Below are 19,086 nucleotides of genomic sequence, written 5' to 3'. Positions count from 1 at the left end.
ATTATGTGGTCCTTAAGGGGTTAAATAGGACCTGTCATCACTTTCATACTGCATGAACCATTAAAAGAGTACTCCGCTGAAAACATCTTATCTCCAATCAAAAACATAGGATATAAGATCTCCGGTCAGGCGGCAGCGGCCGGAACATGGAAGCTCGCAGCTTCCGCGTTTGTGATGGCTAGAACATAGCCGTCACTGGAGGGGGGCTGGCATCGCCAGTCATCGGGCACGGAGTGGAGTTCGCTCCATGCGCCACATGTCAGGGGTTCCGCAGCGAAGGTCCTTTGGATAGCGGATAAGAGGTTTTCAGCAGAGTACCTCTTTAAAGTCTTCTCCCTTCCCTCTTGGCTTTTATTGAGAAAACGCTCTCTCCATATCCAAGCAGAGATCTATTAAATCGGCTGGTGGGGCAGAGAGAAGGCACTAGGGACAGCCCTAATGACTAGTGGTTGCACTATGTCCAAATCACATCCTCTAACAGTCTACACAAAAGGCCATTACTACCAATGCTTTTTCGCTCATAAGATTTCCAATACAATCTATGTGTATGGATGTAAAATTGAACTAAATCTGAACTGACAGACCTTTTGCAGCTTAAAAGCAATTTTTTTTTTTTTTTATTCAACTGGTGCCAGAAAGGTACAAAGTTAGTACGGTCGAAAAAAGACATATGTCAATCAAGTTCAACCAGGGAATTAAGGGGTAGGGGTGTGGCGCGATATTGGGGAAGGGATGGGATTTTATATTTCTTCATAAGCATTAATGTTATTTTGTTCCAGGAATGTATCTAATCCTGTTTTAAAGCTGTTAATTTTTCCTGCTGTGACCAGTTCCTGAGGTAGACTGTTAAGTAATTTTTGTAAATTACTTCTATTTAAAAATGTTAATCCTTCCAGTACTTAAAAACTTCCTGTGGAGCATACAGAAGCTGATATTTTTATATTTCTTTTCAGTCTGACCAGTCTTATCTTTTTTTTTATTTATTTTCCGTCTGACCACAGTGCTCTCTGCTGAAACCTCTTTCTCCTACTCTGGACAGTTCCTGAGATGGACAATCCCCATAGCAAACCTCTCCTGCTCTTGACAGCTCCTGAGACAGACAGGTGTCGGCAGAGAGCACCGTGGTCTCAGGAGCTGTCAAGAGCAGGAGAGGTTTGCTATGGGGATTTGCTCCTACTCTGGACAGTTCCTGAGATGGACAATCCCCATAGCAAACCTCTCCTGCTCTTGACAGCTCCTGAGACAGACAGGTGTCGGCAGAGAGCACCGTGGTCTCAGGAGCTGTCAAGAGCAGGAGAGGTTTGCTATGGGGATTTGCTCCTACTCTGCTGACACCTCTGGACAGTTCCTGAGATGGACAGAGAGCACTGTGGTCTGACAGAAAAGAAATTCAAAAAGATAAGAATTTGCTCTGGAGCATATAACAGCTAGAAGGGTTAAGATTTTAAATAGTAAATAAGTAATTTACAAATCTGTTTAACTTTCTGGCATCAATTGATTTAAAAAAAAAAAAAAATTACCTCTTTAATTCAGTGGCCAAATGCCTGTTTGAGACATTTAAAATGCATGCTCAAAAAATGTGCAGCAAGTATTTTAATATGCCAAAATAAGTGCAGGTTACTTATTCTAAGTCATTGCTCAGAGGCTTTTTTGTTAGAATTTCTGCATTGACTGACACAGATTTCATTGCCTGCAATTGGAGCTTAAGAAAATGCAAAGTTAGACTGATCCATTTATTCTTTTATGTTTTCTCGATAGGACAAGCCATCAGTAAAGAATGGACACGGTCAGAGATTTCATAATATTTATGTTGTATAAATTTTTATCTTACATACAATGCTGTATATTCACAGCTGAAGAATAAAAGGACATTTTCCAAACCAGAATTTATCGCTTCTGTAATTCCATGTACATATATAATAAACTCCAATAAAAATGAAATCTAGCCCTGTCTGTGCTTCCTGCCATATAAAATAACTTCAGAAACACTGTATATAATTCATCCACTTGATTTGGCATCTATTGTATAAAACATGACATGGTACAAGAGGTGAAGGGGTGTGTATTGGCATCTCAACTGGGAGAATTCAGAAAAATATATACACATCCAATAAAACAAAGTAACAAGACAAACAAAAGCATTTTGACTGTAACAAAAAAATCATAAAAATCCACTGTCACATTTTTTTTAATCCTTGTCAGCAAAAAATCGCAACAGGCTCATGCATCAGGTCTTATGAAGAAGTGTTGGACGTATTTAAAGTAGCAGTTTGATCAGGAATCTAGAAAAGAAAAGAGATAAAGCTGTTACTGTGAAATCAGATATGCACAATAGGGGACGTTTATCAAAACATGTGCAGAGGAAAAGTGGAGCAGTTGCCCATAGAAACCGATCAGATCACTTCATTTTCTTTTTAAAGGCCTTTAATTAAGAAAATGGTTGCTATAGACAACTGCTCCGCTTTTTTTCTGCATAGTTTGAATCTCCCCAAATGTCTTATTAGAAAGATAATTTATTATGGGGGCTGGTGCACGGAGATAACTCTTCTGTATAGAAAAGATTCTACCACATTTGACTGTAAATCTGTCATGTTTCAAGGTGATTTAAAGTGTCCCTGTCACTTGAAAACTTGACACCCAACAAACTTTTGACTTTTTTTTTTAATCGGTCAGTGTCTGCGTTTTCTGACCCCCACCTACCACCAGAACAAGCAGGAAGAAATGAGTAGTTAAATTGTTCTCTTTATTATCCTACGCTTATTTCGATTGTAAAATTCAGCATGAAATAAATGCTAATTCATGGCATTCCTCTCTGAATTTCTTCAGTGTGCGTGGACCCCAAGTCTATGGAGCATGTCTTGTTAAGCTACAAAAGCAAGACAGAGAGAAGCGCTTAGCTGCGTACTTAGCCTGTTTCATTCTGGGGATTGTGAACACACAATAAAAATACTAGAGAGGCATTGGATCATGCACTAAGCCTAACCAGATCAGTTTAGCACAGAGTGTTGTTTTAAAGAGGTATAAAATGTACTAAAATGAAGCCCCTATTAAAGAATAGATTCATGAGGTAAACGGCACCATACAAATGTTCAATCAACTCAATATATTAAAATGCACTATTGGTAACAAATTCATACATAAAGTATCACTAAACACATACACAATAGACAAGATTAAAAAACTCAACATCGATGGAAATGCACATGGCAGATTTGTAAATTACTTCTATTTAAAAATCTTAATCCTTCCAGTACTTATCAGCTGCTGTATGCTCCACAGGAAGTTCTTTTCTTTTTGGATTTCTTTTCTATCTGACCACAGTGCTCTCTGCTGACACCTTTGTCGTTCTCAGGAGCTGTCAAGAGCAGGAGCAAACCCCATAGCAAACCTATCCTGCTCTGGACAGTTCCTGAGACAGACAGGTGTCAGCAGAGAGCACTGTGGTCAGACAGAAAAGAACTTCCTGTGGAGCATACAGCAGCTGATAAGTACTGGAAGCGTTAAGATTTTTAAATAGAAGTGATTTACAAATCTGTTTAACTTTCTGGCACCGGTTGATTTAAAATAATAAGTTTTTCTCCGCATTATCCCTTTAAGTTGGACATGTTGCTAGTTTTCATTGTTTAGTCAGTGAATCTCTAAGAGGTCTCTCATAGTGACATGTTGTCTTTAAGATCTTACCATTTGTGCTGACATTTTGCCCTGAAATTAGGGCATGTTATATTGTGGGCTTCATACAATCTTTTTACACTATTTCTAGTGGTTTCTATGCTTCTGCACAACCTAGTCCCATCTCAAATGACAGGTCTCTAAGCTGTGGTAAAATTCCTGCCATGCAATGGCTGTCTGGGTATGCAGGGAGCTGCGGTTTCTAAACAGCTGAAGAGAGTAGGGATGTTGTAGTTTTGCAACATCTGGAGGTCCAAAGGTTGTAGACCACTGTATACTTTACATTGCACGGATCCTTCAACATACGATGGTTCATTTGGAATGGATTACCTTCGTAGGTTGAGGGACCACTGTACTTGATATAGAGGCACGTCACACTGTTCTTACCTCATGTAAGGTTTCTGATGAGAGGATCAAGCTGTGAGGTGAGGACAGGGAGTCTTCTGACTGGGAGCTGCATGAACTTCGTTTTACTGTATAAGAAAAAATCCATATTATGTATTTCTAATCATGCTAGTATATGGCAGAAGTCAGATATTGAGTTTAACATTACCAGTGTCACTGCTAGAAGATAATGGTCTTTCCATCCCTGCTGCTTCTTGCCCACTGCTCCTCCTTTTCTCTTCTTGTGCCTGGTTGATATTTAGTCACAGGTAATTGACGAAAAGTTGTACACTTTTCTTATATAGATCATACAGATTGTAAAAAAAAAATTGTGGAACAGCAAATTGTAAGGAATTGATATAGAAGATATGCTTGCTGTTATTTAAACCTTTACTCACTTCCAATGGAAAGAAATTTGGCCCGATCGCCAACGGTCCAGGAAAGAGTTTAATCCATTGGAAGAAATCAGATAGGGAGCTTGTTACATAACTTACACTTTTTAGCACTTTGCCCAAACTGCAGCTCCAACATACACTCGCTGGCCACTTTATTAGGTACACCTTGCAAGTACTGGGTTAGAACGTTTTGCCTTCATTCTTCCTGTCATACTTTCTACAAGGTGCTGGAAACATTCTTCAGAGATTTCAGTACATATGGACATGCAGTTGTGAAAGATTTATCTGCTGAACATCCATGATGTCAATCTTCCTTTCTACTACATCACAAATGTGCTCTATTAGATTAAGATCTGGTGACTGCGGAGGCCATTGGAGTACAGCAACCTAATTGTCATGTTTGTACATTTATACTTCTGGAAGTAATAATCAATGTCAGACGATACAGGAGACTCTGTGGTCATAAAGGGATGGACTTGGTCAGCAACACATCTACAGAAAAGAAGGTTTCACCATCATCTCAGACAGAGATTCTTTACTGTAAGTGCAGCAAGACTATGGAACTCTCTGCCACATAATGTTGTGCGGTCTGACCCATACAACTTCAAAGGAGGGGGGGGGGGGGGGGGAGGCTGGATGTTTTTCTGGAAAAATATAAGTTATGAATACTAGATTTATGTGCATAGTATGTTAATCCAGGGATTTATTCTGATCGCCATACTGGAGTCGGGAAGGAATTTTTCCTCTGTCATGGGGCAATTGTCATCAGTAGAGATGAGCCAACTTACAGTAAATTCGATTCGTCACGAACTTCTCGGCTCGGCAGTTGATGACTTTTCCTGCGTAAATTAGTTCAGCTTTCAGGTGCTCCGGTGGGCTGGAAAAGGTGGATACAGTCCTAGAAAAGAGTCTCCTAGGACTGTATCCACCTTTTCCAGCCCACGGGAGCACCTGAAAGCTGAACTCATTTATGCAGGAAAAGTCATCAACTGCTGAGCCGAAAAGTTTGTGACGAATCGAATTTACTGTAAGTTCGCTCATCTCTAGTCATCAACCTCATTGTTTTTTTTCCTTCCTCTGCATCAACCCCTAGAATTTAAGGTTGAACTTGATGGACTTGTCTTTTTTCAACCTTAATAAACTATGTTACAATATTCAGGTAGGCTGTTGCATTTAAAATATGACCAATTATTACTAAGAGGCCCAATAAAAATGTTTTCCACACAATTACAACACCACCAGGCTGAATACTTGATATTAGGCAGGAAGATCCATACTTTTAGGTTGTTTACACCCATCTTAATCTCACAGCTGGAATAGGAACTCATCAGACCAGGAAATGTAAACAACAACAAACCCATTCAAAGTCGCATGAAGGGGTTATCAAGAAATAGAAAACAGCACCATACCTATTCCCAGGTTGTGTTTGGTATTTCAAATTGTTCCATTCACTTTATCCTGTTGGGGACCAAGGGCGTACAGGTACTTCCTTGCGTCCCGGTACTTGAGGATCAAAGGTGTGCATGTACGCCCTGGTCCCGTTAGCGGGGTTTGAAGCGTGCACACAAGCTTAGCACGCTTCAAACCCTGTGAGTCCCAACTGCTATCAGCAGCCAGGACCCATGGTTAAAGCCAGGCACCATCGATCGGGCCAATGCCCGGCATTAACCCCTTAGACGCCGCAATCAAAGTTGATTGCGGCGTCTAAGGCGAAAGTAAAAGTGTCACAGCAGTTCAGCAGAGCTGATCGGGACCATTGCGGTGAAACCACGATGTCCCGATCAGATGAGAGGACGGGGGAGGGCCCTTACCTGCCTCCTTGCCATCCTAGCCATGCAGGCTGGAGCAGCAGAGCACAGATAACACTGATCAATGCTATGCTATTGCATAGCATTGATCAGTACATGCAATCAAAAGACTGCATTTTAGAGCCCCCTATGGGGACAAAAAAAATATTTGTGTTTAACCCCTTCAGGACCAAGCCCATTTTGGCCTTAAGGACCAGAGCGTTTTTTGCACATCTGACCACTGTCACTTTAAACATTAATAACTCTGGAATGCTTTTAGTTATCATTCTGATTCCGAGATTGTTTTTTCGTGACATATTCTACTTTAACATGGTGGTAAATTTTTGTGGTAACTTGCATCCCTTCCTTGTGAAAAATCCTAAAATTTGATGAAAAATTTGAAAATTTTGCATTTTTTCTAACTTTGAAGCTCTCTGCTTGTAAGGAAAATGTATATTACAAATAAAAAAAATTTTTATTCACATATACAATATGTCTACTTTATGTTTGCATCATAAAAGTGACGAGTTTTTACTTTTGGAAGACACCAGAGGGCTTCAAAGTTCAGCAGCAATTTTCCAATTTTTCACAAAATTTTCAAACTCACTATTTTTCAGGGACCAGTTCAGGTTTGAAGTGGATTTGAAGGGTCTTCATATTAGAAATACCCCACAAAAGACCCCATTATAAAAACTGCACCCCCCAAAGTATTCAAAATGACATTCAGTCATCATTTTAACCCTTTAGGTGTTTCACAGGAATAGAAGCAAAGTGAAGGAGAAAATTCACAATCTTCATTTTTTACACTCGCATGTTCTTGTAGACCCAATTTTTGAATTTTTACAAGGGGTAAAAGGAGAAAATGTATACTTCTATTTGTAGCCCAATTTCTCTCGAGTAAGCACATACCTCATATGTCTATGTAAATTGTTCGGCGGGCGCAGTAGAGGGCTCAGAAGGGAAAGAGCGACAAGGGGATTTTGGAGAGTACGTTTTTCTGAAATGGTTTTTGGGGGGCATGTTGCATTTAGGAAGCCCCTATGGTGCCAGAACAGCAAAAAACCCTCACATGGCATACCATTTTGGAAACTAGACCCCTTGAGGAACATAACAAGGAATAAAGTGAGCCTTAATACCCCACAGGTGTTTCACGACTTTGGCATATGTAAAAAAAAAATTATTTTTTTTCACTAAAATGTGTGTTTCCCCCCAAATTTCACATTTTTCCAAGGGTTAATAGCAGGAAATACCCCCCAATATTTGTAACCCCTTCTTTTCTGAGTATGGAGGTACCCCATAAGTTGACCTGAAGTGCACTATGGGCGAACTACAATGCTCAGAAGAGAAGGAGTCATATTTGGCTTTTTGAGAGCAAATTTTGCTCGGGGGGCATGTCGCATTTAGGAAGCCCCTATGGTGCCAGAACAGCAAAAAAAAAAACACATGGCATACCATTTTGGAAACTAGACCCCTTGAGGAATGTAACAAGGAATAAAGTGAGCCTTATTACCCCACAGGTGTTTCACGACTTTTGCATATGTAAAAAAAAACAAAAAAACATTTCCACTAAAATGTGTGTTTCCCCCCAAATTTCACATTTTTGCAAGGGTTAATAGCAGGAAATACTCCCCAATATTTGTAACCCCTTCTCTTCTGAGTATGAAGGTACCCCATAAGTGGACCTGAAGTGCACTATGGGCGAACTACAATGCTCAGAAGAGAAGGAGTCATATTTGGCTTTTTGAGAGCAAATTTTGCTCGGGGGGCATATCGCATTTAGGAAGCCCCTATGGTGCCAGAACAGCAAAAAAATCCCACATGGCATACCATTTTGGAAACGAGACCCCTTGAGGAACGTAACAAGGGGTACAGTGAGCATTTGCCCCCCACTGGTGTCTGACAGATCTTTGGAACAGTGGGCTGTACAAGTTTTCATTTTCACGGACCACTGTTCCAAAGATCCGTCAGACACCTGTGGGGGGTAAATTCTCACTGCACCCCTCATTACATTCCGTGAGAGGTGTCGTTTCCGAAATGGGGTCACATGTGGGTTTTTTTTTTTTTTTGCGTTTGTCAAAACCGCTGTAACAATCAGCCACCCCTGTGCAAATCACCTCAAATGTACATGGCGCACTCTCCCTTCTGGGCCTTGTTGTGCGCCCTCAGAGCACTTTGCGCTCACATATGGGGTATCTCTGTAGTCGGGAGAAATTGCGTTACAAATTTTGGGGGGCTTTTTTTCCCTTTTACCTCTTGTGAAAATGTAAAGTATAGGGCAACATCAGCATGTTAGTGTAAAAAAATTAAATTTTTTTACACTAACATTCTGGTGTAGACCCCAACATTTCCTTTTCATGAAGGGTTAAAGAAGAAAAAAAAAACCAAACCTTGTAACGCAATTTCTCCCGAGTACGGCGATACCCCATATGTCGCCCTAAACTGTTGCCTTGAAATACGACAGGGCTCCAAAGTGAGAGCGCCGTGCGCATTTGAGGCCTAAATTAGGGATTTGCATAGGGGTGGACATAGGGGTATTCTACGCCAGTGATTCCCAAACAGGGTGCCTCCAGCTGTTGCAAAACTCCCAGCATGCGTGGACAGTCAACGGCTGTCCGGCAATACTGGGAGTTGTTGTTTTTCAACAGCTGGAGGCTCTGCTTTGGAAACAGTGGTGTACCGGACGTTCTTATTGGGGGAGGGGGGCTGTGTAGGGGTATGTGTATATGTAGTGTTTTTAACTTTTTATTTTATTTTGTGTTAGTGTAGTGTAGTGTTTTTAGGGTACAGTCACATGGGCGGGGGATTACAGCGAGTTTCCCAGCGCAAAATTTGCTGCATGTCAAGATGCGAGAAACCCACTGTAAAAGCCTCGCCCATGTGAATGTACCCTGTACATTCACGGGGGGGGGGGGGGGGGGGGTTGGGGGGGGGTGCACCAGCTGTTGCAAAACCACAACTCCCAGCATGCATGGTCTGTTAGTGCATGCTTGGAGTTATAGTTTTGCAACAGCTGGAGGCACACAGGTTAGGAAACACTGAGTTAGAAACAGACAATGTTTCCCAACCAGTGTGTCTCCAGTTGTTGCAAAACTACAACTCCCAGCATGCCCAGACAGCTGAAGGGCATGCTGGGAGTTGTAGTTCGGCAACAGCTGGAAGAGCACAGATTGGAGACCATTATACAATGGTCTCCAAACGGGGGCCCTCCAGATGTTGCAAAACTACAACTCCCAGCATGCCCAGACAGCCAAAGGCTGTCTAGGCATGCTGGGAGTTGTAGTTTTCAGACTCCTAGAAGCAGCAGTGAAGATCTTCACTGCTGCCTCTGAGGACCACATACTTACCCGTCGCTGCTCGTCCACGTGGCCGGTCCCGCGCTGCTCCTCGGTCCCGCCGCTGGATCAGGTAAGTCCGCCAGTCCCCACGTGTTCCCCCCGTGTGCCGCAGGTCCCCGCGAGCCCCCGCAGCCTTCGTCCCCCATTCTGCCCGACTTCCAGGGGCGGGCAGTGCGGGGGATCTGAACTTTCACCCCAGATCACTGTGATTGGTCCACAGGGACCAATCACAGTGATCGCTGACCAGGACCATCAATGGATGGTCCTGGGGGTGAAGCAGAAGTTGTCCCCTGCTGGAAACAGCGGGACTTCTGCCAGTTAACCCGTGCGATGCTGCGCATCGCCGGGTTAACTGAATGTCATTTATAAACACCGGGATGCGCGAACGCACTGCACAACCCGGCGTTTATATATGACATTCTGCGGGAAGGGGTTAAAAAAAAAATGAATAAAAGTCATAAAACCCTGCCTAATAAAAGTTTGAATCCCCCCCCCTTTTCCTATTTTTTAAATAAAACTAAAACTTTCAATAATCATGTGGTACTGCCACGTGCATAATTTTCCAAACTATTCAAATATAAGGGTAGCTAAACTGCAAGGTCAATGGCGTACACTAGAGATGAGCAAAGTTCGATTTGTCACAAACTTCTCTGCTCGGCAGTTACTGACTTTAGCTTGCATAAAATTAGTTTAGCTTTTAGGTGCTCCGGTGGGCTGGAAAAGGGTGATACAGTCGTAGGAGATACAGTCTAGTATCCATAAACTAAAGTGTAAAAACAAAAATTGGCCTGGTCCTTAAAGTGGTATTTCAGCTTTAGACATTTTATCCACTATCCAAAAGATAGGTGTTAAGATGTCTGATGCGGGGGGCCGCCACTAGGACATCCCGAGATCTCCCTGCAGCACCCGCATCATGTGCGGAGCTGCGTCTCCAGGCTCGGAAACCGGAAATTTTCGGGACATTCAGTAAGTAACAAAGTAACATAGTTCATAAGGTTCATAAGGTATTCTCCAAAAATGCATCCAGACCCCTTTTAAATTATTTTACAGAGTTAATAATGACCACCTCTATGGCAGAGAATTCCACAGTCTCACTGCTCTTACAGTAAAGAACCCCCATCTGTGCTGGTGTAGAAACCTTCTTTCCTCTAGACATAGATGATGCCCCCTTGTTATAGATACAGTCCTGGGTATAAATAGATAATGGGAAAGATCTCTGTACTGCCTTCTAATATATTAATACATAGTTATTAGATCTCCCCTAAGTCTTCTTTTTTCTAACCTAAATAACCCTAATTCTGATAATCTTTCTGGGTACTGTAGTCCTCCCAATCCCCGTTTTACCCTGGATGGCCGTTTTCGAACCCTCTCCAGCTCCACTATATCATTCTTGTACACTGGTGCCCAGTACTGTACACAGTATTCTATGTGTGGTCTGACTAGTGATTTGTACAGCGGTAGAATTATTTCCTTGTCGTGGGCATCTATGCCCCTATTGATGCACCCCATGATTTTATTTGCCTTTGCAGCAACTGCCCGACACTGGTTACTACAGCTAAATTTACTGCTAACTAAGACTCCTAAGTCCTTTTCAACGTCAGTCGTCCCAAGTGTTCTGCCATTTAATACATAATCCCAGCCCGGATTTTTCTTCCCCATGTGCATTACCTTACATTTATCAGTGTTGAACCTCATCTGCCACTTCCCAGCCCAAACCTCCAACCTATCCAGATCCATTTGTAATAGTGCTCTGTCCTCTATAGTGTTTACCCCTTTACTGAGTTTAGTATCTGCAAAGATTGCTACTTTACTATTCAACCCCTCTATAAGGTCATCAATAAATATATTAAATAGAACAGGACCCAAGACTAACCTCTGTGGTACCCACTAGTAACAGTCACCCAATCAGAGTAATTACCACTAATAACCACCCTCTGTTTCCTATCACTGAGCCAGTTACTTACCCACTTGCACACATTTTCCTCCAGCCCCATCCTTCTCAGTTTATGCACCAACCGTTTATGTGGCACCGTATCAAATGCTTTGGAAAAATCCAGATATACGACATCCAGCGATTGCCCCTGGTCCAGTCTGGAGCTCACCTCGTCATAAAAGCTGATCAGGTTAGTTTGACAGGACCGATCCCTCATAAAGCCATGCTGATATGGAGTCATACATTTATTTTTATCAAGATATTCCAAAATAATTCTTAGAAAACCCTTAAACAATTTACATACAAAGGAGGTTAAACTAACAGGCCATGCGCCAGTCCTGGGGAACAGTCCCTGTTACTATAGAAACATATCGGCAGATAAGAACCATTTGGCCCATCTAGTCTGCCCAATAATCTGAATGCTATCAATAGTTCCTAGCCCTATTTTACATGAAGGATAGCCTTATGCTTATCCCATGCATGTTTAACCCCTTAAGGACCGAGGGTTTTTCCGTTTTTGCATTTTCGTTTTTTCCTCCTTGCCTTTAAAAAATCATAAGTTTCAATATTGCACCTAAAATCCATATGATGGCTTATTTTTTGCACCACCAATTCTACTTTGTAATGATGTCAGTCATTTTGCCCAAAAATCTACAGCAAAATGAAAAAAAAAAAATCATTGTGAGACAAAATAAAAAATAAAAAAGGCTGTTTTGTAACTTTTGGGGGCTTCCGTTTCTACGTAGTACATTTTTCGGTAAAAATGACACCTTATCTTTATTCTGTATGTCCATACGATTTAAATGATACCCTACTTATATAGGTTTGATTTTGTCGTACTTCTGGAAAAAATCCTAACTGCATGCAGGAAAATGAATACGTTTAAAATTGTCATATTCTGACCCCTATAACTTTTTATTTTTGAGCATATGGGGCGGTATGATGGCTAATTTTTTGCGCCGTGAAAGTTTTTAGCGGTACCATTTTTGCATTGATGGGACTTATTGATCGCTTTTTATTCATTTTTTCATTATATAAAAAGTGACCAAAAATGCACTATTTTGGACTTTGGAATTTTTTTTGCGCGTACGCCATTGACCGTGCGGTTTAATTAACAATATATTTTTATAATTCGGACATTTCCGCATGCGGCGATACCATATGTGTTTATTTTTATTTACACTGTTTTTCTATGGGAAAATGGGGGGTGATTCAAACTTAATAGGGAAGGGGTTAAATGATCTTTATTCACTTTTTTTTTCACTTTTTTTTGCAGTGTTATTGCTCCCATAGGGACCTATAACACTGCACACACTGATCTATTACATTGATCACTGGTTTCTCATAGGAAACCAGTGATCGATGATTCTGCCGCTTGACTGCTCATGCCAGGATCTCAGGCACTGAGCAGTCATTCGGCGATCGGACAGCGAGGAGGCAGGTAGGGACCCTCCGGCTGTCCTGTAAGCTGTTCGGGATGCCGCGATTTCGCCGTGGCCCCGCATTATAGATCGGGAGCGGACACATGACGTTCCAGTACGTCATGTGTCCTTAAGGAGTTAAACTTCTTCACTGTATTTGCAGGGACCACTTCTGCAGAAAGTCTATTCCATGCATCCACTACTCTCTCAGTAAAGTAATACTTCCTGATATTACTTTTTTTGCCCCTCTAATTTAAAACTATGTCCTCTTGTGGTAGTCTTTCTCCTTTTAAATATGCTCTCCTCCTTTACCGTGTTGATTCCCTTTATGTATTTAAAAGTCTCTATCATATCACCTCTGTCTCTTCTTTCTTCCAAGCTATACATGTTAAGGTCCTTTAACCTTTCCTAGTAAGTTTTATCCTGCAATCCATGTAGTAGTTTTGTAGCTCTTCTCTGAACTCTCTCTAAAGTATCTATATACAGGGGGGGAGGGGGGGGGGGGGGCATTTATATGGATACACTTTAATAAAATGGGAATGGTTGGCGATATTAATTTCCTGTTTGTGGCACATTAGTATATGTGAGGGGGGAAACTTTTCAAGATGGGTGGTGACCATGGCGGACATTTTGAAGCCCAACTTTTGTTTTTTTCAATAGTTAGACATCAAACTTATTGGGAATTTCACAAGAAAAACAATGATTTGCTTGGTTTTAACGTAACTTTATTCTTTCATGAGTTATTTACAAGTTTCTGACCACTTATAAAATGTGTTCAATGTGCTGCCAATTGTGTTGGATTGTCAATACAACCCTCTTCTTCCACTCTTCACACACTGATAGTAACACCGCACGAGAAATGCTAGCACAGGCTTCCAGTATCCGTAGTTTCAGGTGCTGCAGAATGGGCAAAACAAAAATGGGAACAGGAGCCTCAGTTTACGCAGATTTTGTTCAGTGATGAGGCAAACTTTTATGTGAATGGTGAAGTTAACAAACAAAACCACCGCTATTGGTCTGATACTAACCCACATTGGATAGATCCCTCCAAGACTGTTGGTACACAAAAATTTATGGTATGGTGTGGTATATGGGGTACAAAGATAGTGGGGCCATTCTTCATCAATGGAAACCTCAAGGCCACTGGATATGCGAAATTGCTACATGATGATGTGTTTCCCTCTTTATGCACTGAAGCTGGCACGTTCCCCGAGTTTTTCCAGCAAGATGGTGCACCACCACTTTATGGGTGTCAGGTCCGAGCATTCCTAGATGAACAGTTTCCTGGAAAGTGGATTGGTCGTCGTGGGCCAGTTGAATTGCCCCCAAGGTCTCCCGATCTGACCCCCTTAGACTTTTATCTTTGGGGTTATCTGAAGGCAATTGTCTATGCTGTGAAGATACGAGATGTGCAGCACCTGAAACTACGGATACTGGAAGCCTGTGCTAGCATTTCTCCTCCGGTGTTGCCATGAGTGTGTGAAGAGTGGGAGAAGAGGGTTGCTTTGACAATCCAACACAATGGGCAGCACATTGAATACATTTTATAAGTGGTCAGAAACGTGTAAATAACTCATGAAAGAATAAATTTACGTTAAAACCAAGCACATCATTGTTTTTCTTGTGAAATTCCCAAAAAGTTTGATGTGTTACATGACCCTCTTCCTATTGAAAAAACAAAAGTTGGATTCAAAATGTGCGACTTCAAAATGTCCCCCATGGTCACCACCCATCTTGAAAAGTTTCCCCCCTCACATATACTAATGTGCCACAAACAGGAAGTTATTATCACCAACCATTCCCATTTTATTAAGGTGTATCCATATAAATGGCCCACCCTGTACTTTTGGAGATATGGCCTCCAGTACTGCGCACAATACTCCAAGTGAGGTCTCACCAGTGTTCTGTACAGCAGCATGAGCACTTCTCTCTTTCTACTGCTTATACCTCTCCCTATACATCCAAGCATTCTGCTAGTATTTCCTGCTGCTCTATTACATTGTCTTCCTACCTTTAAGTCTTCTGAAATAATTACCGTATTTATCGGCGTATAACGCGCACTTTTTAGGCTAAAATTTTTAGCCTAAAGTCTATGTGCGTGTTATACGCCGATACACCCCCAGAAAGGCAGGGAGAGAGAGGCCGTCGCTGCCAGCTTCTCTCCCCCTGCCTTTCCTGGGGTCTAGAGCCCTGCTGCTGGTCATTCTCTCCCCCTGGCTATCGGCGCCGCTGCCCGTTCTGTCCCCCTGACTATCGGTGCCGGCGCCGATAGCCAGGGGGAGAGAAGCGGCGCCGACAGCCAGGGGGAGAGAAGGGGCAGCGGCACCCATTGCCGGCGCCGCTGCCCCGTTGCCTCCCCCCATCCCCGGTTGCATAATTACCTGTTGCCGGGGTCGGGTCCGCGCTGCTTCAGGCCTCCGGTGTGCGTCCCCTGCGTCGTTGCTATGCGCTGCGCGGCGCATGACGTCGGTGCGCCACGCCGTGCATAGCAACGACGCAGGGGACGAACACCGGAGGCCTGAAGGACCCGACCCCGGCAACAGGTAATTATGCAACCGGGGATGGGGGGAGGCAACGGGGCAGCGGCGCCGGCAATGGGTGCCGCTGCCCCTTCTCTCCCCCTGGCTATCGGCGCCGGCACCGATAGTCAGGGGGACAGAACGGGGAGCAGCGCCGATACCCAGGGGGAGAGAAGGGCCGGCAGCAGGGCTCTAGACCCCAGGAAAGGAAGGGGGAGAGAAGCGGGCAGCAACGGCCTCTCTCCCCCTGCCTTTCCTGGGGGTGTATCGGGGTATACACGCGCACACACGCACCCTCATTTTACTATGGATATTTGGGTAAAAAACTTTTTTACCCAAATATCCTTGGTAAAATGAGGGTGCGTGTTATAGGCCGGTGCGTGGTATACCCCGATAAATACGGTACTCCTAAATCCCTCTCATCAGATACTGAGGTCAGGACTGTGTCAAATATTCTATATTCTGCCCGAGGATTTGTACGCCCCAGGTGCATTACCTTGCACTTGTCCACATTAACCCCTTAAGGACGTTTTTTTTTTCCATTTTTGCATTTTCGTTTTTTGCTCCTTGCCTTTAAAAAATCATAACTCTTTCAATTTTGCACCTAAAAATCCATCTGATTGCTTATTTTTTGTGCCACCAATTCTACTTTGTAATGACGTCAGTCATTTTGCCCAAACGTCTACGGTAAAACGGAAAAAAAAATAATTGAGAGACAAAATTGAAAAAAAACCCCGCAGTTTTGTAAATTTTGGAGGGTTTCGTTTCTACGCAGTACATTTTTCGGTAAAAATTACACCTTATCTTTATTCTGTAGGTTCATACGATTAAAATGATACCCTACTTATATAGGTTTGATTTTGTCGTACTTCTGGAAAAAATCATAAACTTCATGCAGGAAAATTAATACGTTTAAAATTGTCATCTTCTGACCCCTATAACTTTTTTATTTTTCCGCGTATGGGGCGGTATGAGGGCTCATTTTTTGCGCCGTGATCTGAAGTTTTTAATGGTACCATTTTTGCATTGATAGGACTTATTGATCTTATTGATTTTTTTGCGCGTACGCCATTGACCGTGCAGTTCAATTAACAATATATTTTTATAATTCGGACATTTCCGCACGCGGCGATACCATATATGTTTATTTGTATTTACACTGTGTTTTTTTTTTATGGGAAAAGGGGGGTGATTCAAACTTTTAATAGGGAAGGGGTTAAATGATCTTTATTCACTTTTTTTTCACTTTTTTTTGCAGTGTTATAGCTCCTATAGGGACCTATAACACTGCACACACTGATCTATTACATTGATCACTGGTTTCTCATAGGAAACCAGTGATCGATGATTCTGCCGCTTGACTGCTCATGCCTGGATCTCAGACACTGAGCAGTCATTCAGCGATCGGACAGCGAGGAGGCAGATAGGGACCCTCCGGCTGTCCTGTAAGCTGTTCGGGATGCCGCGATTTCGCCGCGGCTATCCCGAACAGCCCACTGAGCTATCCGGCATGGTTTCACTTTCACTTTAGACGTGGCGTTCAAATTTGTCTAAAGGGTTAATAGCGCGGTACCGCGATCAATGCCGCACGCTATTAGCCATGGGCCCTACCCGCACTCCGTGGCCCTGTGTTATAGATCGGGAGCGGACACATGACGTTCCAGTACGTCATGTGTCCTTAAGGGGTTAAATTTCAGTTGCCAGAGTTCTGACCATTCTTCTAGTTTTCCTAAATCCTTTTCCATTTGGCATATCCCTCCAGGAACATCAACCCTGATGACACCAACATTTCTTGGTGTCATCAGCAAAAAGACATGCCTTACCATCGAGACCTTTTGCCATATCTTTAATGAAGATATTAAACAATATTGGTCCCAGTACAGATCCCAAAGGTCTCCACTGGTAACAAGACCTTGCTCTGACTATTCTCCATTGACTACAACCCTCTGTTGTCTGTCATTCAGCCACTGCCTAATCCACTCAACACTATGGGAGTCCAAGCTCAATGACTGTAGTTTATTGATAAGTCTTCTATGTGGGACAGTGTCAAAAGCCTTACTAAAATCTAGATATGCAATATCTACTGCCCCTCCGCCATCTATTATTTTAGTCACCCAGTCAAAAAAATCTATAAGATTTGTTTGACATGATCTCTCTGAAGTAAACCTATGTTGTTTTTCTTCTTGCAATCCATGGGATTTTAGATGTTCCACAATCCTATCCTTTAGTAGGGTTTCCATTAATTTCCCCACTATTGATGTCAGACTTCCTGGCCTATAGTTGCTCGATTCCTCCCTACTACCTTTCTTGTGAATGGGATCGACATTTGCTAATTTCCAATCTTCCGGGACGACTCCTGTTACCAGTGATACGTTAAATAAATGTGTTAACGGTTTTGCTAGCTCACCACTAAGCTCTTTTAATAATTTTGGTCGTCATCAGGCCCCTGTGACTTATTTGTGTTCACTTTAGACAGCAAACGTAGAACCACTTCCTAATTAGTCTTCCTCCCTAATGGAGGTCCTTTTCCTTCTTTTTCTTCTGTAAAAACTGAACAGAAGTATTCATTAAGGCAGTCGGCTAGCCCTTTATTCTCTTCTACATACCTTCCTTCCTTTGTTTTTAATTTACTTAGACCTTGTTTTAATTTCCTTTTTTCATGTATATATCTGAAGAATGTCTTATCCCTTTTTTCACAGACTGAGCTAGGTTTTTCTTCTGTCTGCGCTTTACAAGTTCTTATAACTTGCTTTGCCTCATTCTGCTTAGTCTTGTAGATTTCCCTATCTTCATTGCTCTGGGTTGTTTTATAATTACTAAATGCTAGCTTTTTGTTTTTTATGATTTTGGCCACTTCTGCTGAGTACGACAGTGGTCTCTTCCTTTTCCTGCTTTTACTGACAAGTCTAATGCAGTTTTCTGTTGCCTTTAATAATGCGTCTTTTAAGTAGTCCCATTTCTCCTAGACTCCATGTAATTCTTTCCAGTCTGATAGGGACTCATTTATGACTAATCTCATTTTAGAAAAGTTTAAAACTTTTGTTTGTGTGGTGTGACTCCTTCACTGTTCTTATATTAAACCACACTGACTGGTGATCACTAGATCCCAAGCTTTCGCCTACAATAACATCATATACCAAATCCCCATTTGTGAATACCAAATCCAAAATAGCCTCCCTCCGGGTTGGCTCCTCAACCACTTGTTGTAGAGATAATCCCAGGAGGGAAATTAGAATATCTGTACTCCTGGCAGAACTAGCTACTTTGGTTTTCCAGTTTATATCCGGAAGATTGAAGTCTCCCATAATGATAACTTCTCCTTTCATTGTCATTTTAGCTATTTCTTCAACTAGTAGATCATCTAATTCTTTAACTTGGCCAGGTGGTCTATATATATCACACCTACACTAGTTACTGTCTGATTATGAAACTGCAACGTTACCCAAACTGACTATGTTTGCCTCACTAACTTGTATTAGGTTAGATTTTATGCTATCTTTCACATATAGGGACACTCCCCCTCCTTTCTTTCCTTCTCTGTCTCTTCTGTATAAAGAGTATCCTGGTATGGATATGTCCCAGTCATTACTTTCATTAAACCATCAGCCACTAAATCTAATAATCATTCTCAGATGCCATTATT

At 42.2% G+C, this 19,086-nt stretch overlaps 2 protein-coding genes across 2 annotated transcripts in view; one reads left to right on the top strand and one right to left on the bottom strand.

The window, feature by feature from the left end:
• Positions 1-1,951, top strand: part of SCYL1 (SCY1 like pseudokinase 1) — a 74,838-nt gene extending 72,887 nt beyond the window's left edge. Inside the window, exon 19 of the mRNA XM_056527075.1 lies at positions 1,759-1,951. The gene's annotated coding sequence lies outside the window, so the exon portion shown is untranslated. The remainder of the gene's footprint in view (positions 1-1,758) is intronic.
• Positions 1,952-2,099: 148 nt separating this feature from the next.
• CDC42BPG (CDC42 binding protein kinase gamma) overlaps positions 2,100-19,086 on the bottom strand; it is a 241,734-nt gene continuing 224,747 nt past the window's right edge. Inside the window, exons 35-37 of the mRNA XM_056527077.1 lie at positions 4,223-4,301; positions 4,057-4,142; positions 2,100-2,282 (exon numbers count right to left, since the gene is read on the bottom strand). Coding sequence (XP_056383052.1) covers positions 2,235-2,282; positions 4,057-4,142; positions 4,223-4,301 — 213 coding nt within the window. The 3' untranslated portion in view covers positions 2,100-2,234. The remainder of the gene's footprint in view (positions 2,283-4,056; positions 4,143-4,222; positions 4,302-19,086) is intronic.

The sequence above is a fragment of the Hyla sarda genome, chromosome 6, assembly GCF_029499605.1.
Source record: "Hyla sarda isolate aHylSar1 chromosome 6, aHylSar1.hap1, whole genome shotgun sequence".
Taxonomy (NCBI): domain Eukaryota; kingdom Metazoa; phylum Chordata; class Amphibia; order Anura; family Hylidae; genus Hyla; species Hyla sarda.
Note: the sequence above shows the minus strand (reverse complement) of the source record. Positions and strands in the feature narration are given on the sequence as shown.